At 36.6% G+C, this 18867-nt stretch overlaps 1 protein-coding gene across 4 annotated transcripts in view; it reads left to right on the top strand.

Annotated features, from left to right (window-relative positions):
• LOC105468235 (collagen type V alpha 2 chain) overlaps positions 1 to 18867 on the top strand; it is a 274423-nt gene that overhangs the window by 118386 nt on the left and 137170 nt on the right. The window contains exon 1 of one of the 4 annotated variants that reach the window (XM_011718336.2): positions 555 to 989. The exons of the other annotated variants lie outside the window; for them this stretch is intronic. Within the exon in view, the coding sequence (XP_011716638.2) occupies positions 893 to 989 (97 nt within the window). The 5' untranslated portion in view covers positions 555 to 892. Of the gene's footprint in view, positions 1 to 554; positions 990 to 18867 lie in introns of those variants that run through there. 4 annotated transcript variants of the gene reach the window in all.

Here is an 18867-nt window from a genome sequence, read left to right as displayed (position 1 = left end):
CCATTCCTCTGCACTGCTTAGTAGACTATTTTTCAACATAGTAAAACTCTCTGGGACAAGAGGAACCTGAAGATGTGGCCCCTTAACAAGAGATGTGGAGAAATTAGGAAAGGACCTGCCTTCTTAATTCAGATTACAACGTATCACAAATTCATTTATTCAAAATGGTTTTCTCACCTGGATTTTACCTGGGGAACATTCTAATAATCCCCTTCCAGAGTATGGGAAAAGAAACCGAATCTGAGAAGGGGATAAGAATACTCCCTATTCAGTCAAAAGAAAGGGTTAAAATGTGATTCTTTAAAGATTTAAGGTGGAGAAGAGAGTCTTGAATTATCTAAATATAAAAAAAAAAAAAAACTAGGTGAAACGACTGGATTTTCTTCAGAATGTCTTTTTCAGCTTATAGGGGAAAAGTTAAAGGGTGTGTGTCTGGGGGGAAGGGTTAGGGAGGGGAAAATAGAACCCTTCTAACAGCTTTTCTTAAAAAATAAAAGAAAAGAGAAACAAATGTTTGTTTCTGTTATTAAGCCCCATCTATGCTTTAAAGTTAAACGAAATAGGGAAAGTTCAGGCACAGAGACGCGTGTTCTGATTTGGTTGTTTACCATCAATCAGACCGTTGCTTGGCAGACACTGGATGGTTATGAGCCTGAACAAGCTGAAAAGGGGCAGGAAAAGAAGTGGAGGCAGCATTCTTCCTATTTAAAGCTGCATCGCTTGAAAAAAGTTTTCGCAGACTGTGCTGGAGCTGGTGCTGAAAAAGGGGGTTTGCAGAGGCTGCCCTGGGGCTGGTGCTGAAAGAAGAGCCCACAGCTGACTTCATGGTGCTACAATAACCTCAGAATCTACTTTTCACTCTCAGGAGAACCCACATGTCTAATATTTAGACATGATGGCAAACTGGGCGGAAGCAAGACCTCTCCTCATTCTTACTGTTTTATTAGGGCAATTTGTCTCAATAAAAGCCCAGGAAGAAGGCGAGGATGGTGAGTTTGCCATTTGCTTTGCTTTAGTGTTTATTGCACGGTTTGGGAAATAGGTGGAATGTTAAGCCTCAGGAAGAGCGTGAAGAGGAGGTTCTGGTTTGAAGTCTGAGAAGGGGGCTGACGGATTTGCACCTGGAAAACGACTTGAAAGACAATTGGGATGTTAGTAAATCCGGAGCTTCTAGATCTGCCGTTGGAGAGAGTACACTACTAAATTTTTCTGGGAAAGCCTACAATAAGTCCTTTTGCCTCAGTGTGAGAGTGGGAAGTTTGAAAGAAGAAAAGAGCGAATGCTTAAAACGGAGCACTAAAGGCATTTTAGTGAGAGGAGCTCTGTTCTGTGGGCTGGAGTTTTCAGAGCAAGGAAAAGTCGCGGCAGAAGCTGGGTAGGGTGGAGTCTTTTTGTACTGAACTTCAGCTGCTTCATAAAATTCTTTGTTTAGAAAAACCTCTACAGCAACTCTGATAGCTCTGATTTTTCTTTGTCTTTGGCTCCTCATTCTTTCCTCTTTAACAATTTACACTTCTTTTTACCATTTTCATTTGTGAAAATGTGATCACTTTTGCTTGCTGGGAGGCAGTCTCGTTTGTTTCTCCATGACAGAGGCTGATAGAAGCCAGATTTCTTAAACAGTGGTATTTTCCCACCCTACTGGCTTGATTAATAGGACAGTGGTGGTTCCCGGTTGGATGGCGGAAGGCAGGAAATCAGCATGCCTTATATATATCTTACTTGGCATGGAATATTTGCATGGACATTACCCCTTAGACACAAGCTTTTTTTTTTTTTTTTAAGATAAATCTTGCCTGGTGACCAAATTTTTTTCCTATGCAATTTTCTTATGTTACAGTTGGGTTATATGGTATGGTTAAGCAAAAATGCATAGCTGTTATAGTATATAAGAAAATATTTAAGTTGATTCCTCTATTAAATCTTTACTCTTGAGGGTTGCAGTTTCAAATACAGACATGTACTCTTTTAAAATAAGCCACTATAGATTTTCATCAACTCAATCATTTAACATCAAACTCAAGCTTTTAAAACTTTGGGCATTCATTAACCTTTTCTATTACTTTCATATATAGACACATACATACAAGTATATATGTATATATACTATGTGTATATCTATCGTTTTAATACAATTATCTGCTTCTGTGTGTTTTTGCTTTTAAAAACTTTATAAAATTAATCTAGAGATCAGAAGTTCTAAAAAGTTTAAAAAGTGAAAATACGAATTTGTAGATGAATATCCAACAGTCTGTCAGGAGTCCCATAGAGGGGGCACTTTCTAAGACTTGGAACTTTTTATGTTACATTTTATGTTTTTAAAATATGAGGTAATTTGTAAAAGGTAAAAACTTTTGAGTTTCTTTGTAATGGCATGAAAAGCACGTGTTGTTTGGAAGGGTGGCAAAAATAACTGAATAGAAAGTAGAAGTAAGAAAACAGGAGGAGAAAAATACAGAAAAATTACAATAGAAATTGAAAATTTGACTCTAAAAAGAACAGTTTACTCCCCTACCCCACCAAAACAACCAACTTTAATTTAAAACCTTTAATACCACTTTCTTTGTTAATTTATGTTAAAATAAATAAAGTACTTTAATAAAGTATGGAAATAATTGAATATGTGAATAAATGAAAGGAATGTTTCACAAGGTACATGAAATAGGCCATATTTTAAAAGACATTCCCAAATAGTTATAATTACTCTGTAGGTGTTTTTGAAAAATGAGCAGATAGTTTTTCTTAATAGTAATTGACATAAATGTAAGGAATGTGATGCTTGGTGCAAAAAAGTCCCCAACTTCAATCCAACCCCAGTGCCCACCCCTGACCAGTATAACCAAACAGCACAGAAAATGGAATTCCAAACATCAGGTTTTACAGAATGTGTAATTGCTTGCATATGTGTTGTAAAAATTCCAGTATTTTATTTCTCAAGAGAATATAAGTGATAAAAATTCAACAGCAAAAGAAAGTCATCATTGCCCTAATCAAAGATAATAGAGAAAATAATTCCAGAATATAGTACATTCAGAACTACTTAACTTGTATTGTACTTACTTACCATGCATATTTTGGTTTAAGTTGATATTGTATGGATACTTGGCAATACTTTCTTTTCCCTGTTCAGGCCTATCACAAGCTTAATAAAGATGTCATAATTTAGAAACTCCATTTGATTTTGAGTTTGGGAAAGAGTAAGCTGAGACTGATGCTTTAAGTTAAAGAAATATCTAAGGCACACATGAAAAGCAAGTACATTTTTCAAGTTTTATCTATAACAGTCACATAATGTGATATTTACATTTTGTACAAATATGTCTTCTTGGAAATGTGGAGATCTGTTTTTGCATGTAAGTGCATATTAATAAGTTTTTATTTTCCCTTTCTTTTTATGACTTCAGGGTATATTTCCTTTTACTTGATTGTGGTTATTTACCAGAAATGTAAAATATAATCAGAGTGTGCCTGCATGATAGAAACACATGAATGAGAAGATAAAAGTAAATAAATAAAGTTTTAGGCATTTTAAGCCAAAATTCAGTTCCATTCTCACTGAGTTTTAAGAACTGACTTGGTTTTTTAAATTTATAAGAAACTGAAAGGAGAAAGTTTGGGAGTTGGGCTGACCTTAATGTAACAAAAATTAGGGAGTTAAAATGAAAAAAATCAGCTTTTAAAGAGTTTGTGTAGGTGTATGTGTGTGTGTGAAAAATCAGGGAGTTAAAATGACAAAATCAGCTTTTAAAGAGAGTCTGTGTGTGTGTGTGCGTGTGGTGAGAGTATGTGTGCATGAGGGCGGTGGTCTTTGAAAGATTCCACATTTGTGTTAAGGAAAATGCTAGAGCATTTACAGTATAGTTTATATTCCTAAGTTAATGCCTAGCATCTAGTGAGCTATATATATTCTTGTTATTAGAAGTAGGCATACTTAATTTTAGAAAATAATCTTTGTTATGAATCACTGTATTCAACATGGGACAAGCAATGGAGAAGGGAAGGTGCGGAAATGTATCATTTTGTTTCCAAATACTGTAAACTTCAATGCTTTCAGAGGCCAGGCAGGTAATATAAACAAGTGAAGCAAACCAGTGTGTGTACATCAACAGGTGATGATGGGGCCTATGGAGAACTGAAGGTGCATGCCCACTTTAAGGCATTCAGAATTAACATTTTCAGAAGATATTGCATATGCCAAATAAAATTTATCTGAGCATATATTTGGCTCATGGCCATCATGTTGCAATCCTACACTGATATCCTCGTAGACCCAAGCTGACTTTTGATTACTGAGAGATGAAGGACTCACAGTCTTATATGTCTTATATGTCATGGTCTCTTGCATTTTTATGATATGTCTGCCATTCATCTCATTGTTATGATACAAATATGAAGAAGCAGATAGTTAACACTCAGTAGTATTTGGATGACATCATTTTAAAGAAGGTACAGAATATGTATACATAGCTTAAGATACATGTTTACTCATAAATTGTTTTAAACTCATTACCGTTGAAATACATGCTATGAAACATGTAGGACATTCAGACTTTTATAGTGGGTACATGTAGCAGAATGCAGTAGTTTAAACAAACACAAAGGGGTTTTCTGGCCGGGCACAGTGGCTCATGCCTGTAATCCCAGCACTTTGGGAGGCCGAGGTGAGCGGATCACTTGAGGTCAGGAGTTCGAGACCAGCCTGGCCAACATAGTGAAACTCCATCTCTACCCAAAATACAAAAATTAGGTAGGTGTGGCGGCACATGCCTATAGTCCCAGCTACTCAGGAGACTGAGGCATGAGCGTCACTTGAACCTGGGAGGCAGAGGTTGCAGTGAGCAGAGATTGTGCCACTGCACTCCAGTCTGGGTGACAGAGTGAGACTCTGTCTCAAAAAAAAAAAAAAAAAAAAAAGAAAGCTTTTCTTTTCTAAATATAAAGAAATGCTTTTAAGCAGGTAGTGAAAGGCTGGAATATTGGCTCCACAGAGTCATCAGGGACTGAAGTTTTTTCTACCTCTCCTGACTCCCATATCTTTAGGTATTTTTTAAAATTTATTTTTATGGTCCTAAATGGCTGCTGAAGCTCCAGCCATTGCATGTACTTTCTAGGCATGTGGATAGAGGATGGGAAACAAAAACTGTGAGCCATTCCCCACCCTGCTCCCTTTTTTGAAGACTTTAAAGTCTTCATAACATTTAAACTTACTTACAGTTGGCCAGAATTTAGTCATATAGTCACACAAAATTTCAAGAGGGACTAGGAAATGTAGCCTTTACCTGGGTGGTGCTGGCAATATACTCTATGGAATTGAGTTCTGCTATGAGGGATATAAGGAAGCACCACTATTGGGAGTTTTATGGTCCCTACCTCAGTGAGCAAAAATGTCAGCTACTTTTAGTGGTCTAGATCCTACGGTTTCAATGGACAACACATAGTTGTGTGACTAGATCCACCTTGGTTATTGTTTATTTCTAAGTAGACTGTGAAGCCAAGAAGACTGAATGTCACGTAAATATCAGGCTACATTTTCTTTGCTTCCTGTCTTTAGATAAATTTTGACACCTATAACTTTTTTTCAAACTAAACTGAAGCTTTAGTTTGAAGAGTGTATCTCTTTCTACATATGTACATTGGTAGATTCATAGATTTAGTAAATTTTTGATATTGACTAACACAATGTATACTTGGACCATGGCTCTGTAGGGTAGTTGGTAAGCAAGTCAGAGATCAATGTTGATAAAAAATGGTATAAAGAATCACCTAAGATCTTGTGACTAATACAGATTCTAGACCCCCCTACTTTCCAAATATCTAGGAGGTTTGGATGGGGTCTGGACATCTGTATGTTTTTAGAGCTCTCCAGGTGACTCTGATTTACATTGGTAAACCACTGTATTAAATATTTGACTGACACTCTCAATCTTGTTGTGGACCTGTTGGCTTTTATGATCCAAGGCTACACATTAAGATTTTGGTAATAACTTGCTATTCTGATTATTCATTTTACTTATAAGGCTGCTTAGTTGAAGTTTGTAGATAAACTATTGCAAATTCACCATCACTTCTGGAAAAAAAAAAAAAAAACTCAAGGCCCAAATCCCCCTCATGGTGGATTAGGCGAATCATTCTACTATGCAGAAGACACATGTCGTTCAAACGTGTTTCCAGGTGAATGTATGTTTTTCATTTTCAATATTTCCTCTCTCTTACTGTCTGCTCTTCACACTTTCAGCAGTATCACTACAGGCCTGAAATTCATTGCGTTCATTATTCTAGACAGGTACCTAATGCAGGCTGTGAGGCAAAACCAGAAAGAGGAAGCTTTGTTTTAAGAAGCTGGAAATTAGAAGATTGGAATCATGTCAATCTGTGGCCACAGAATGTAATTTTTAAAAATCATACAGTTTTCTCTGATTTGAAAAATGATTAATGCATCATCACCTGGCCTTACGTGGCATTCTTAAAATGTATGGATGTGGATCAGCTGATTTTTAATCTGATTTGCTTCTCTGAGATCACAACATTGAAAAGCTTAGATTTACACATAAAAGATATAGTACGGGTGGGGGAAAAGACTGGAAGTGTTAATTATTAATTGATCTATTGTATAAATTTGGGCAAGTTACACAAGTTTATATAAGACACATCTTAGAGTTATATAAAGATATTCCTTGATTTAATATTTTTATTATTTATATCCATGAAACTAGAATTTCCACTGAAAATGTAACATGAGACATTATCAACTTACTGATAAATATGAAGTCTTTGAACTTTTCATGTAACTAAAAGTCACAGCTTGGGTAGGCTTTTAGAGTCTGAATGAAATAAGATACTGATAATCTAGTGTTCCTTTAAATTTATTTCCATATAAATTTCATATATATTTACCTAAATTTTATGTAAGATGAATGAGCTGTGATATTCAATATTTAAAACACTATTTACTCTTGGCATTTGCATGGGAAGTAGTGTATCCTATAGAAAATTTTGCTTTAAAGGTGTGACTATATTGGCAACCTTAAGGCTTTTATTTTGTTTTATCAATGTTTTAAAAACTAAACCCTTCAAATAAATCAAGATGGCTTCATCTTATACTAAAATATTCACTAAGAAACAATGCATAAGGGAAATTACAATAAAGCAAGATTATTCCTATCTAAATCTTGCCTTTTGCAGAGAAGATAGAGGCCGGGTGCATGGCTCACTCCTGTAATCTCAGCACTTTGGGAGGCTGAGGTGGGCAGATCACCTGAGGTCAGGAGTTTGAGACCAGTCTGACCATCATGGTGAAACCCCATCTCTACTAAAAATACAAAAAAAATTATCTGGGTGTGGTGGTGGGTGCCTGTAATTCCAGCTACTTGGGAGGCTGAGGCAGGGGAATCACTTGAACCTGGGAGGCGGAGGCTGCAGTGAGCCGAGATCATGCCACTGCACTCCAGGCTAGGCAACAAAGCGAGACTATGTCTCAAAAAAAAGGAAAAATGGTAACAATATTAATTAATTAATATTAATTAATGAATCAAACTTCGTTCCTATAGCCTTCTGGTGTTATGTTCAAACTCAAAAATGTTTACATGCTTTTTTTTTTTTTTTAAAGTTTAGGACTAGGAAGGAGGAAAGACAGTCTCACAGTTTTGTATCCCTTTTTACCTTTTATTTTTGGCATGTCCAATCAGAATTGTGAATTCAGCTTTAAGATGACAGCAAACTATATTCTTGGTGGAAAACCTCCCCTCAAGCAGAGGGAGCTGGTTCCGCCCTCGGCCAGCCCAGACTTGCAACATAAGCATCATAGCCTTGTTGTAGTCTATGTAGTATAACAAGTATAATAAAGCTTGGTCCAGCCATCATGTGAGAGAACATCTGGGTTCTGGTCCTTGTTCTATTTAGCAGTTTTGCTACCTGCAGAGGGTCCTTAACCTCACTGGAAATTTGTGTCCTCATCGCAAATAGTACACACCTTTGTCATCTGGTGGGATTCTTAGGAGGATCATTTAAGAAATTTACCTAAAAGTAACTTTAGAGTACTTAAATGAGACACTGTAAGTGACATTACAATCTATTTCACTGACCACAAATATAAACCCTAGTAGTGTAGTTTTTTGCTTTCACCAAATCTTTGAATTGTTTTGAAGCACCTCCTGGATTTGTTATTTTGTGTTTTATTTGTTCTCCATCTCCTTGGGGAACTTGTTCCATCAGTCGTGCTCTCTTCTATAACTTCAGTCACTTCCTTTCTATCTGCTCTTTTCCTTTAGCTTGTAAACAAGTTCAACTCTCTCCCACAGCCTGTGTCTACCTCCCACCCAGTCTTTATTCTTAGCCCAGCTGCTTTAAAAGGAGCAGTGCAGTTTTCTGTCTCTGCCTCCTATGCCCTCACTTGGCCTCTCCTTCCACTTAAGCTGGTCTAGCATGGTGAGGATTAAAATGTATGATGTTCCAAAGGTCCCTTTTAATCTTATCTTATCTTATCAGGTCTTTCTCCTTTATTGGAGACCATTGACCACTCCAGCTTTCCTAAAATGCTACTCTCTGAAGGTTCTTCCTCCACCTCCCTGACCTTTCCCTCTCAGCTTCACCCACGGGCTCCTTCTTCTCTTTTCCTTTAGCATTTTGCTCTTCTTACAGGACTTAGTTCATTGGTTCTCTCTGGATATTCTCTTCCTAGGCCATCTAGAATTAAGGGTTTTGTTTAACAGCTGAATGCTGATAATTATAAAATCTCTTCAACCCCAATCTTTCATGTGAACTTCAGATAAATATATATATATATATTCAACTGTCCCTAAGGCAGCCTACAACCACTTCAAGTTCAGTGTATCCAAAACCCAATTTATTGGCTTCCATTCAAGACTTAGTCATTTTTCTTATGTAGTCCCCCTTATGCCAGTTAATGGCAATATGATGCTACCTGGTCATTCAGTCATTCAATCAGTACAATTCCAATCATTCACTAAGATCTACCATTTTACCTGCTAAATATTTCTCAAGTGTACATCTTATCCATCCCTACTACAAATGCCTCAGTTTAGGTCCTCATCATCTGTCCCTCGGTTACTGTGATAAGCATCTAAATTCATCTCCTTGCCTCTCATGTGTCTACTTTCCAACAAACACATATATTGGTGCCCTCTGTTGCTAGTGTGATATAAAACTAGTATCTAATTTTGTCTTTATCTTCCTTAACAACTTTCACTGGGTCCCATGACTTGTAGAAAGAATAAGGTCCAGCCTTCTTAGTGTGACATACAAAACCCTGCTGATCTAGCCCATTTCTGAGTTTTAGTCGCATCAGCTATCATTCTCAGCCTCAAAATAAGGAATTGCTTGAGGCTCCCACCCCCAACACACACAGACACATGCAAACTCTCTCATTCTCTCTCTATCCCCTTTTATTCTCTACTGTCCAGATTCCACTCAGAACTGACATTCTCTCTTTAGTTGAGCTAAGTGCTCCTCTGGCCATCTCACAACATTCAGTACACCTCTGCCATGCAGGAACCATACCATACTGAGAATGCTTTCTTTCCATTAATCCATTTTACATATTCCCACCAGATTAGTCTTTCTAAGTCCCATGTTTATAATGTCACTCTCCACTTTAACAATTTATTCTGAGCTGCCATTGACTATTGCATCACACTTAACACATTATATTGACCTTACTTCTGTGTGACTTTTTTTTAACCTAAAAGTGCCAAGAGTATCCAGCTGCCTTGCAAGACTGCTCATGTTCTCTTCCACTCTGTCTAAACAACTACTATGATTTCCATTATTGTCCTTAACACTGTTGATTGCTGCACACCATGCAGCATCCTTTTTTACTTCAGACCTAACTTTTTACTGTTCCCACATCTAACTTTTGTGATTTAGGTACTTCTGTGCTTCTCTTTTTATGTTCGCTCTGCCTATTGATATTTTCCTCCAAGTTCTATTTCAAATCTTGTGTCCTCTAAGAAACTAAGAGATTCTTATCTGCAATAAATATCCCCTTTCCTTTCAAGGGATGGTCCTTATGTTGCAAGTGTGTTGGTGTTAACCAAGAATAAGTTTCCTGGGAGATAGGGACTATGTCATGAAGTCATTTTACATTTTAGATCCACCCATGCATAAATGCCAATTGAGTACTATTTGGGAAAATCTAGAAAAATTTTTTCCACAATTTGTTCACTGAAGTATGAGTGATCTGAATTCAAATTTAGGTTTTGCAAATTGTATTTGCATATTCTTGGGCAATTTTTTTGATTTCTCTGTGTTACAGTTTCTTCATCTATCAAATTGGAATGATACTTCAAATAATTATGATGAATACTATCTATCTATCTATCTATCTATCTATCTATCTATCTAACACCTACATGATAGCATGACTCCAAACTAATAATAGGAACTCGTTAATATGGTAGATGAATATTATTAGATTACTATTTAATAATAACAGGCTGGGCACGGTGGCTCACACCTGTAATCCCAGCACTTTGGGAGGCCAAGCCAGGTGGATCACCTGAGGTCAGGAGTTTGAGAACAGCTTGACCAACATGGTGAAAGCCCATCTCTGCTAAAAATGCAAAATTAGCTGGGCATGGTGGCGCATGCCTGTAATCCCAGCTCCCAGCTACTCGGGAAGCTGAGGCAGGAGAATCACTTGAACCCGGGAGGTGGAGGTTGCAGTGAGCTGAGATCGTGCCATTGAGCTCCAGCCTGGGCAACAAGAGCAAAACTCCATCTCAAAGAAAATTATTATGTAATAATAATAGAGATAATAAATGCTTATTGGGTGATTATGAGAACCAAGATATTAGATGTTACAGAGAAATAAAGAAACAACTTTTGCTCTCAGAGAGATTAAGCCTAGCATAAAACCTTTAAAATGCAATTTTTATGTATTATTCTACTACAATCATTTTGATATTATATCAGTGATTTTATCTATGTGTTAATAAGCTTTTAAAACCCATTTAAAATTTTTACTGTTCAAATAAAAAGGCCTTATCATATTATTTCCTTTTGTAGGTTTACTACTACAAAAAACAAAAGAAAGAAAAAATAAAAGGCGCTTCCCATTGGAGAGTTTCTAAAGGCCCTGTGATCTGAAGCACCACTGCCTCTCTCCTGTTTCACAGCCCCACATACATTTACTTTGTGCTGGTTCCCAGTGTGTGAGCAAGCCAAGCACGATCCACTCCATGTCCCAGTGCCACCTCATGCCTGTCTACCATCCCTGTCTACTTCAGAGTTTATTTTGTGAAACTATGATAGTCATAGAAGTCTCTATTAAAAACTGGAAACCTGTTTTCCACTCTCCATTGCTCTGGGTTGCATTTGGAATGAGAGGCATTGCTTCACTGAACAGGGACTTACAAGGCAGCTCCCAGGACTATTTGGATACAGTAGTAGGGGTGACCATCTTTTCCCAGAGTCTGTAGCAAGTCTCTTCACTTTCCAAAAGCTGTTAATTTACCTCCCTCCCTTCACTCCCAGGAGACTTTTCTGAAATTGACTCCAGAAAGCAGAAACTGGTGTGGGATACTGGCACATTTTTCATACTCACACTTCCCTTACTTTGCTGCACTTTTCTTTCTTTGTAGGTTTTCAAATTCATAATAAAAAAAATGATGGGTTTAACTTGGAAGGAGAGATGCAGGTGGAATTTTACCAGATAATTTGTAGCTATGAAATTCTTTAATTAAATTTTTGATATTCAATATGGTTGTTCTGTGGTCATCAACTTTAGATTTTTTTATTATGGAATTCTGAAAATACGATGGTTCCCATAGCAAATACAATTTATTTATAGAGATTTAATATTTTCATTTAGCTTTCATAGTAATAGGCTTATTCGCTCTTGAGGTCGAAGAACCTCTCAGATTCATTTGTGCTAGTTTGGAAGTATTTTAAAGCCTTTTTTCCCCTTCATTCTTTCATTCTCAGATTTTTATATTAAATAAATGGAAAGTTATAGTTTAATTCAGGGCGCTATGGTTTTCATGTTGTGATGAATTTTTAGCTAGAAGTTTTGGTGGAGTGGATTGGTGGACAGTGAGGTTAACTGACTATCATGGAAAGATTAACTGCAAAGTTCCTAGTTTTCTTGGCTACAAACATAAAACTTCTGAGGTTTCAGCAAAAACGGCTATACTTACTTTGAGAGGACAGAGGGCACTGACTATTCCATGGCAAGTGAGAGATTCTGTTGTAAGAATTAAAAAAAAAAAAAAAAAAAAAGGCCGGGCACAGTGGCTCACGCCTGTATTCCCAGCACTTTGGGATGCCAAGGTGGGCGGATCACGAGGTCAGGAGATCGAGACCATCCTGGCTAACACAGTGAAACCTGGTCTCTACTAAAAATACAAAAAATTTAGCCGGGCGTGGTGGCGGGCGCCACTACTTGGGAGGCTGAGGCAGGAGAATGGCGTGAATCCAGGAGGTGGAGCTTGCAGTGAGTGGAGATCAGGCCACTGGGCTCCAACCTGGGCGACAGAGCGAGACACCATCTCAAAAAAAAAAAAAAAAAAAAAGGAGTTTGTACTGGGAAAAAAGAGACTTGAGGCTGATGAATGAAGAGCAACTGTAAATTCTATCAGGGAGCTGGTGTTCAAGCCTTTGAAATGCTACAGTGTTATGCCCTTCTAGGTGTTTGGAAAAAAACAAAAACAAAACCAAAAATCACTTCTTTCTTCAATCCTTCCCTATTTTTCCTTAAGTTTTGATAATTGTCGATTAGATTAGGCAATTTTTTTATTTGTGGCTTTTGTTGTTCTCTCTTAAGCATAGTATAGCTGAACTGAATTTTGCTTAGAAACAACTCATAGGTTTGTAAACCAATGGAGTTCTCATTAGCCTAGAAATATTTCCTTATATAGTACTTAGAATCATTTTTGTTTGTTTGTTCTAAAAAATGGAGTAGAGGAGTGTATTCTGTTATGCAAAGGATGACAACAAATTGAAATAGAATTAGTTCTATAAAGATAAATCAGTGAATAGACTCTAAGTTTCACTGTGGGTGTTTGTGTTGGGGCATAGGAAGGATGGCACAATAAAATAGAATTGGTAAGTTTTAGTATATTCAGCATATAAATACGTCTTGTAAAGTTGCCAAGTGTCCTGCTCACCTGAACTATCTTGTGCCTCTTGACTTTCCTTGGTTCCTTGGATGCAACATTTGCTAAAGTCCTAGGAGTAAGAACAGGTCCAGTTCTAAGAAAAAAATTTTGTATAGCTGGTTTATTTTTAGTTTTTAAGGGAAATATGCTTTCATTCACCTTTCTGTTTGAAGGAAAGGCATTTTTCAGGATTGGGAGGCCATCCTTGCCTTTCCAGTGTTTCACACTAAGCTCCATCTGGATGTCTCTTTTCCAGATTTTCTTTCAAATTTCAGACTTTTCCTTCCAGCCTGACCTCTTATCACAATTTACCTGTTTGGCATTCCTTTCTTTCTGAGCCCCATGGGGAACTAATATAGTCCAGATGCCCTATAGTTAGCATCCTAGGACACAGATTTAATGATATTATGCTCTTGTCATGCATGCTCATTATATGATAATTTGCCTTTTAAGATCTTTGTCTCAATATTTTGTGGCCATGAGATTCAACTGACATAGTGGCTCTGGGTAAAAGCCCCAGTATCCCAGATGGACTGTGGCTCACACTATAGACGAATAAAATTCAGCTGTCATAGACACTCGATTTGCCCACGGAAGGTTCCACAATCCAAATGTTAAACTTACTTCAAGTCTTTTCTAATAGAAACTGAAAGTTGTCTGGTTATAATCAAAATGGAAATTTGTCAGCCAGATTCCTACTATTTCTGAAGAGGGCTTTAGAGTTTCTTCAGGATAGAACCCTAAAATTGCCCCATGATGTATGCCCCAAAGTGACCTAATGTGGCCAGCTGAATTTCAGGGAGATGCTTTCCAAGATGACAATGTCACTGGAATAATTTCAGAATGGGCACTTCTCTGCCTGTAATGCCCCTTTCCTGTCTTAGGTGATTTAAAAAAAAAAAATTTCAACCTGTCTTTCTTCTCTTCAAAAGCAAGTTTCAAGTCACACCTGGGTAGATCCTTATGCCTCTATGGAGTCTGCAGGATGTGGAAGACAGGAGAGAGGGTATGGAAAGCAGCAAGGGTCAGGGAAGAAGGGCTCTCCGAAAATATATAAATGATACCAATGGACAGGTGGCTCAGATAGCCTCAATGAAATGCACTAAAATGTAAGGCTCCATGCTAATTTAGTATGGCTTTACCTAAATGATGTCTTGGGGGATTTATTTAGTGAATTTCAAAAAATTTGGGAAAGTAGATGACATCTGTCAACATTTGTTCTTTGACTCTATTTTTTACCCTAATTTTTAAACATAGTCATTTTAGAATAAATAAATAGATAAATAAATAAACTGTGTCACAATACTATATTCTTTTGGCTAGAGGCACATATTCTGTCAACTAGGCCTACACGCTGTAGGAGTAGGACACTGACTCAGCAATGAATTTTTGTTTTAAATTTTTATTTTAGGAGCTTCCCAAGAGTTCCTATTACCATTTTTCTACATATAGAGCTTTTTACAGTTAATACTTCTTTTCCATTTACTTTCAATACACACTTAACAAAAGAAGGGTCTTTGGATTCGCACCTTTGGGTCTAGGCTTTGCCGCTTGCTAACCTTGTGACCTTAAGCAAGTTCCTGTTCTTCTTTAAGATTCAGTTTCCTCTCCTGATCTGCATATTGAGGAGTTAAATTAAAATGCATGGCCTTAATGGGCTGAGGAAATGTGGATGTTATTAGTACTTTTAGAATGGATTCCTTGATTGACTCATTACAGACTTTTCCTCCAATAACTAAAACAATTTTTATCAGATTATTCCCAGTTACTAGGTTTGATAGGAGGAAGGATAAGGGAACAGTGAATCCTAGGCACCTGGGGCAAAATTAGGCGGGGAGTAGAATAGGAAAAAGTATAACTGGGAGATTTGAAATGACAATAGTAAATTTTCATTTACTATTTATTTATATTTATAATTATTTTTATTTATCTCATGTTTTTCTCTTTGGCCAGGTTTGTGCTTAGCTCTTGATTATTTATGAAGCAATTCAGGAAAAGCAAACCAGCAAAAAACCCCAAAATTATCCTTTCATATTAGAATGCATTTTGCAAATTTAGTGGTACATATACACATTTAATTTAATTCTTTCTTTCTAATATAAAGGGTTTGGCAATTGTTTGCACATTTGGATCAGGTAGAGTTGTTTGAGAAAAGTGGAAATATGCTCAAGATATAAAACAGCTGTTTACTTTAACAATATTTTACTGATGTCAAGACAGACTTATTTGAGCCCTGGGGCAGTATTTTTGTGAGGGATGGCATGCACCTTGCCTGAGCAGTCAATGAAGAGAAAGCAGCTGTTTGAGCTTGCTCAACTTCTACTAACTCAACGTGGATAGAGTCCAGATAGCAACTGGCCCTGTGTCAGACGACTACAATAAAGCTCTGACTCTTTCCTTATAAATTCTTTATAAACTTAATGTGCTGGGGTCTTAATTTTCTCATTTACATAACAGGGATAATACTTTATATTTTTCTACCTTATAGGTTCAAAAGAAAAAGTTCATAATATCTGTGGAAATTCTTAGTCAGCTGTAAAACCCTGTTATATAAGCATATATTATATTACATAAAGGTGTTATTATTTAGCATGCTCTTACTGTGATGAACAGTTAGCTAAATGCAAAATAAGATTCGTCTTTGAAGTAAACAACAATAATAATAATCAAAAGGAATATAAGACTTTCCATAGAAATAAAAGAAGGCAAAGTTGTATTTTTTCAAAGTCACATTTAAATCTTTTATTTAGCAAAATAAAATAGACTGCTTATATAACTATCTAGAACATCTCCCAAAGCCCCGGAATAGGAATTAAATAGTAAATATATATATATATATATATTTAGAATATATATATATGAGTTGAGGCTTTGACTTGAGGAAAAACAGAACAGATAGAAAAACAAAATGTGATTTTTCTGCTCTAACTGGACTGTAGTCTCTCTACAGCAAAATGTAGCTTCCTGGCAGAAGCCTGAATCACTGTTATTATTATTACTTTTTCTTTATTCATCTCACATCAGGAAGCTTGTCTCAAATTCAAAGTTAAATGCTAAAAGCCTGTTTGTAGCATGGTATCCCTTTTCCCTGGGTCAGAAGGGGACTTGGAGCTAGAAGTTTAAACTGGTGACAAATATCCACAGGCATCTGAGCCAAATGTTTAGAAAAAAGTCCTATCATCCCTCAGGCCTGTCTACATTCTGGTATTTTAAGACTCTCTACTTGTGTAGAGAGAAACATGCAGTTAAAGATATGAGGGCCTCGACTAAATAGGCTGTTACTTTCATGAATGAATTGTTGAAATAATTTGAAAGAAAAGCTTCTAAATTAAAACTGGACCAGGACACAGGAAATCTGCATCATAATTGCAGCTCTGTCATGGACTAACTTGGTGATTTTGTGGAAGTGACTTAAATTCTCTGGACCTCAGTTACTTCTGTTGCAAAACCTGTGATACATTACCCAGGGCCACTGTCTGCTTTGAAAGCCTATGACTACAGAATATTTACATAAAGGTACTTCACTTAAGTCATATTTGTGCTGTAATACAGTGGAAAGTCTCACCTACACATTTTGGTAACTGGAAGCATCACACATATTCTGTATGTTAATATATTTCTGTACTTGTAAGTTTGCATTTGAAGTTTAGATCAATTCAGGTTTGTAGTTATTTCCCTAAATATGGTTTATTTAAGGAACACAGCTCCCAATTTATAACTTGTAAATTGATCTGCTTTTCAGTGAGTGACTCTACAATAAAGTTCCTAGACATTGTTATAAAAGGAGATGACTGTAAAAAAAATTCAAAATAATCTGATATCAAATTTTTCATATTAACTGAATTTTCCAATTAGAGAGAAAATTTATAAATGTATCATGTGCTGTGTTATACTGTTTAATCACAGACTCAGTGTTCTCCTTATGTTTTTGGTGAGATGGGATGTCAGAGTTTAGCAGCATGCCTTCTTGCCCTGATGCTGGTGGACCCATCTTTGCAATGCTTATTTTTTTCCAACAATCCCTGAGCATACTGAACTGCTATTTCATTCAAAATAAGAATAAGAATAAGAATGAGGAAAAGAAGGAGAACAATGGGAGAGGTGGAGAAGGAGCAGAATAATGGGGGAGAGAGAAGGTGAATTATTATTATTATTATTATTAAATGGTTGTGGGCTTTTACCTGAGGAGTAGATCATATTTGTTCTCGATTCCTTATTTTTTGCCTCTTCTTGACTTCTTATTTTTCTTTGCAATTGTGTTTATTTGGAGATACATAGGTGTTTACTATGAATATTTAGAAAATTTGATTTATTCCATCGATATTCCTTGAGCACAGACATTTTTTGGAATATGCTGCTTGCCCTCCTTTATCTTCTGGGAAAATGAGACTCCATCTTTGTGTTTGTTCCCCCATTTCCCTCCTTCACTAGTACTGACTGAGTCCTGCAAACATTTATCTTCTCAAGTCCTGCTAGAATTCCTCCCCCAGGGATTCTGGGCAGAAAACAACCCTCTTTTTTACATCTTTACAAGTAGCGTGTGTGTGGAATTCAAGTGCATGAAACATTCAGATAAAAAATCTAATAATATTTTAGAAATTCCAGTCTACCCACAAATACATTCCTGTTTAAATCAGGGATTCCAGTGGGAGAACACTATTAGGTTCTAGCTTAATGTATTCTTCAATAAGTGAGATATACTTTGGTCATCTTAAAGCATTTGCCAATAATTTACTACTTTAGGGAATTTAAATCCCATTCTATCTTCAGAAGTCATTATGAAAGTGTTTTCAGTAACATTATAATTTGCTTTGGGTGATTCTGACAAATTTGACGTTTTATTAAACAAAATGATGCTCTGGTCTCAAATGATGGAGATTTCAACTTGCTTTTCTCTACAGAGGAGTATATCCCTCACCATGCAAGTTATGAGGCCTTTACTTTCATTTATTCATTAATTTGGTAAACATTTGCTGAGTACCTACTCTTTATCAGGCTCTTTACTGATTGATACAGAAACAAATATTTAATTCTTACTCTCAAGAAGTTAATCGTCTAGAGGGAATGAGACAAATGAAACAAGGATAATACTTTATGGTCTGTGCTGTGGCAGAGGCAGACAAAGCATCAGGGGAGTAACGGAAGACTTCCCTCCCACGCACTGCCTGAGAGGTGGAGGACTGAGATGGGAGCTCAGGGAAGGCCTACGCGGAGGGCACACCTGAGAAGTCATTCCGCTGCATGAGCTCTGTTATTTTCCTTATCCCTTATTTTCTCCTCCCCTTCACATCCATATCCTTCAAGTCCAACATCAAGTCTGATGTGCATCCTCTTTGAAACCTTTTGGAATATCATAGACATATTTTTTTCTCTCTTCTCTAAACGGTAGCACTGTAGCACTTCCTCTTTCTTTAAGACATTTAGCACATAATAAATCCTTTTATTCATTCTTCATTGTTTTCTAAATAACACTTATTATAAATGTCATTAATTTTTAGTTGTATCATATGCTCTTTGAGGGTAAAGACCATCTCTCAAACCCAGAAAGTCAGATCCAAATCCAGTGCTATGCATGTAGTAGAAACTCAGTAAAAATTTGTGACTGATATTTCAAGCAAAATATATTTTTCTTCATGTTTCAGAAGTAAGTGCTTTCTCTCTGTTGTTAGATTGCTGTCTAATTACATTGTGCAACCTTGCCTAAGTTTTTATATACATAGCATTGAACTTAAAAACATAGAACCAGCTCTTATGC

The sequence above is a fragment of the Macaca nemestrina genome, chromosome 11 (genome assembly GCF_043159975.1).
Source record: "Macaca nemestrina isolate mMacNem1 chromosome 11, mMacNem.hap1, whole genome shotgun sequence".
NCBI classification, from domain to species: Eukaryota; Metazoa; Chordata; class Mammalia; order Primates; family Cercopithecidae; genus Macaca; species Macaca nemestrina.
This window is presented reverse-complemented; position numbering and strand designations above follow the sequence as displayed.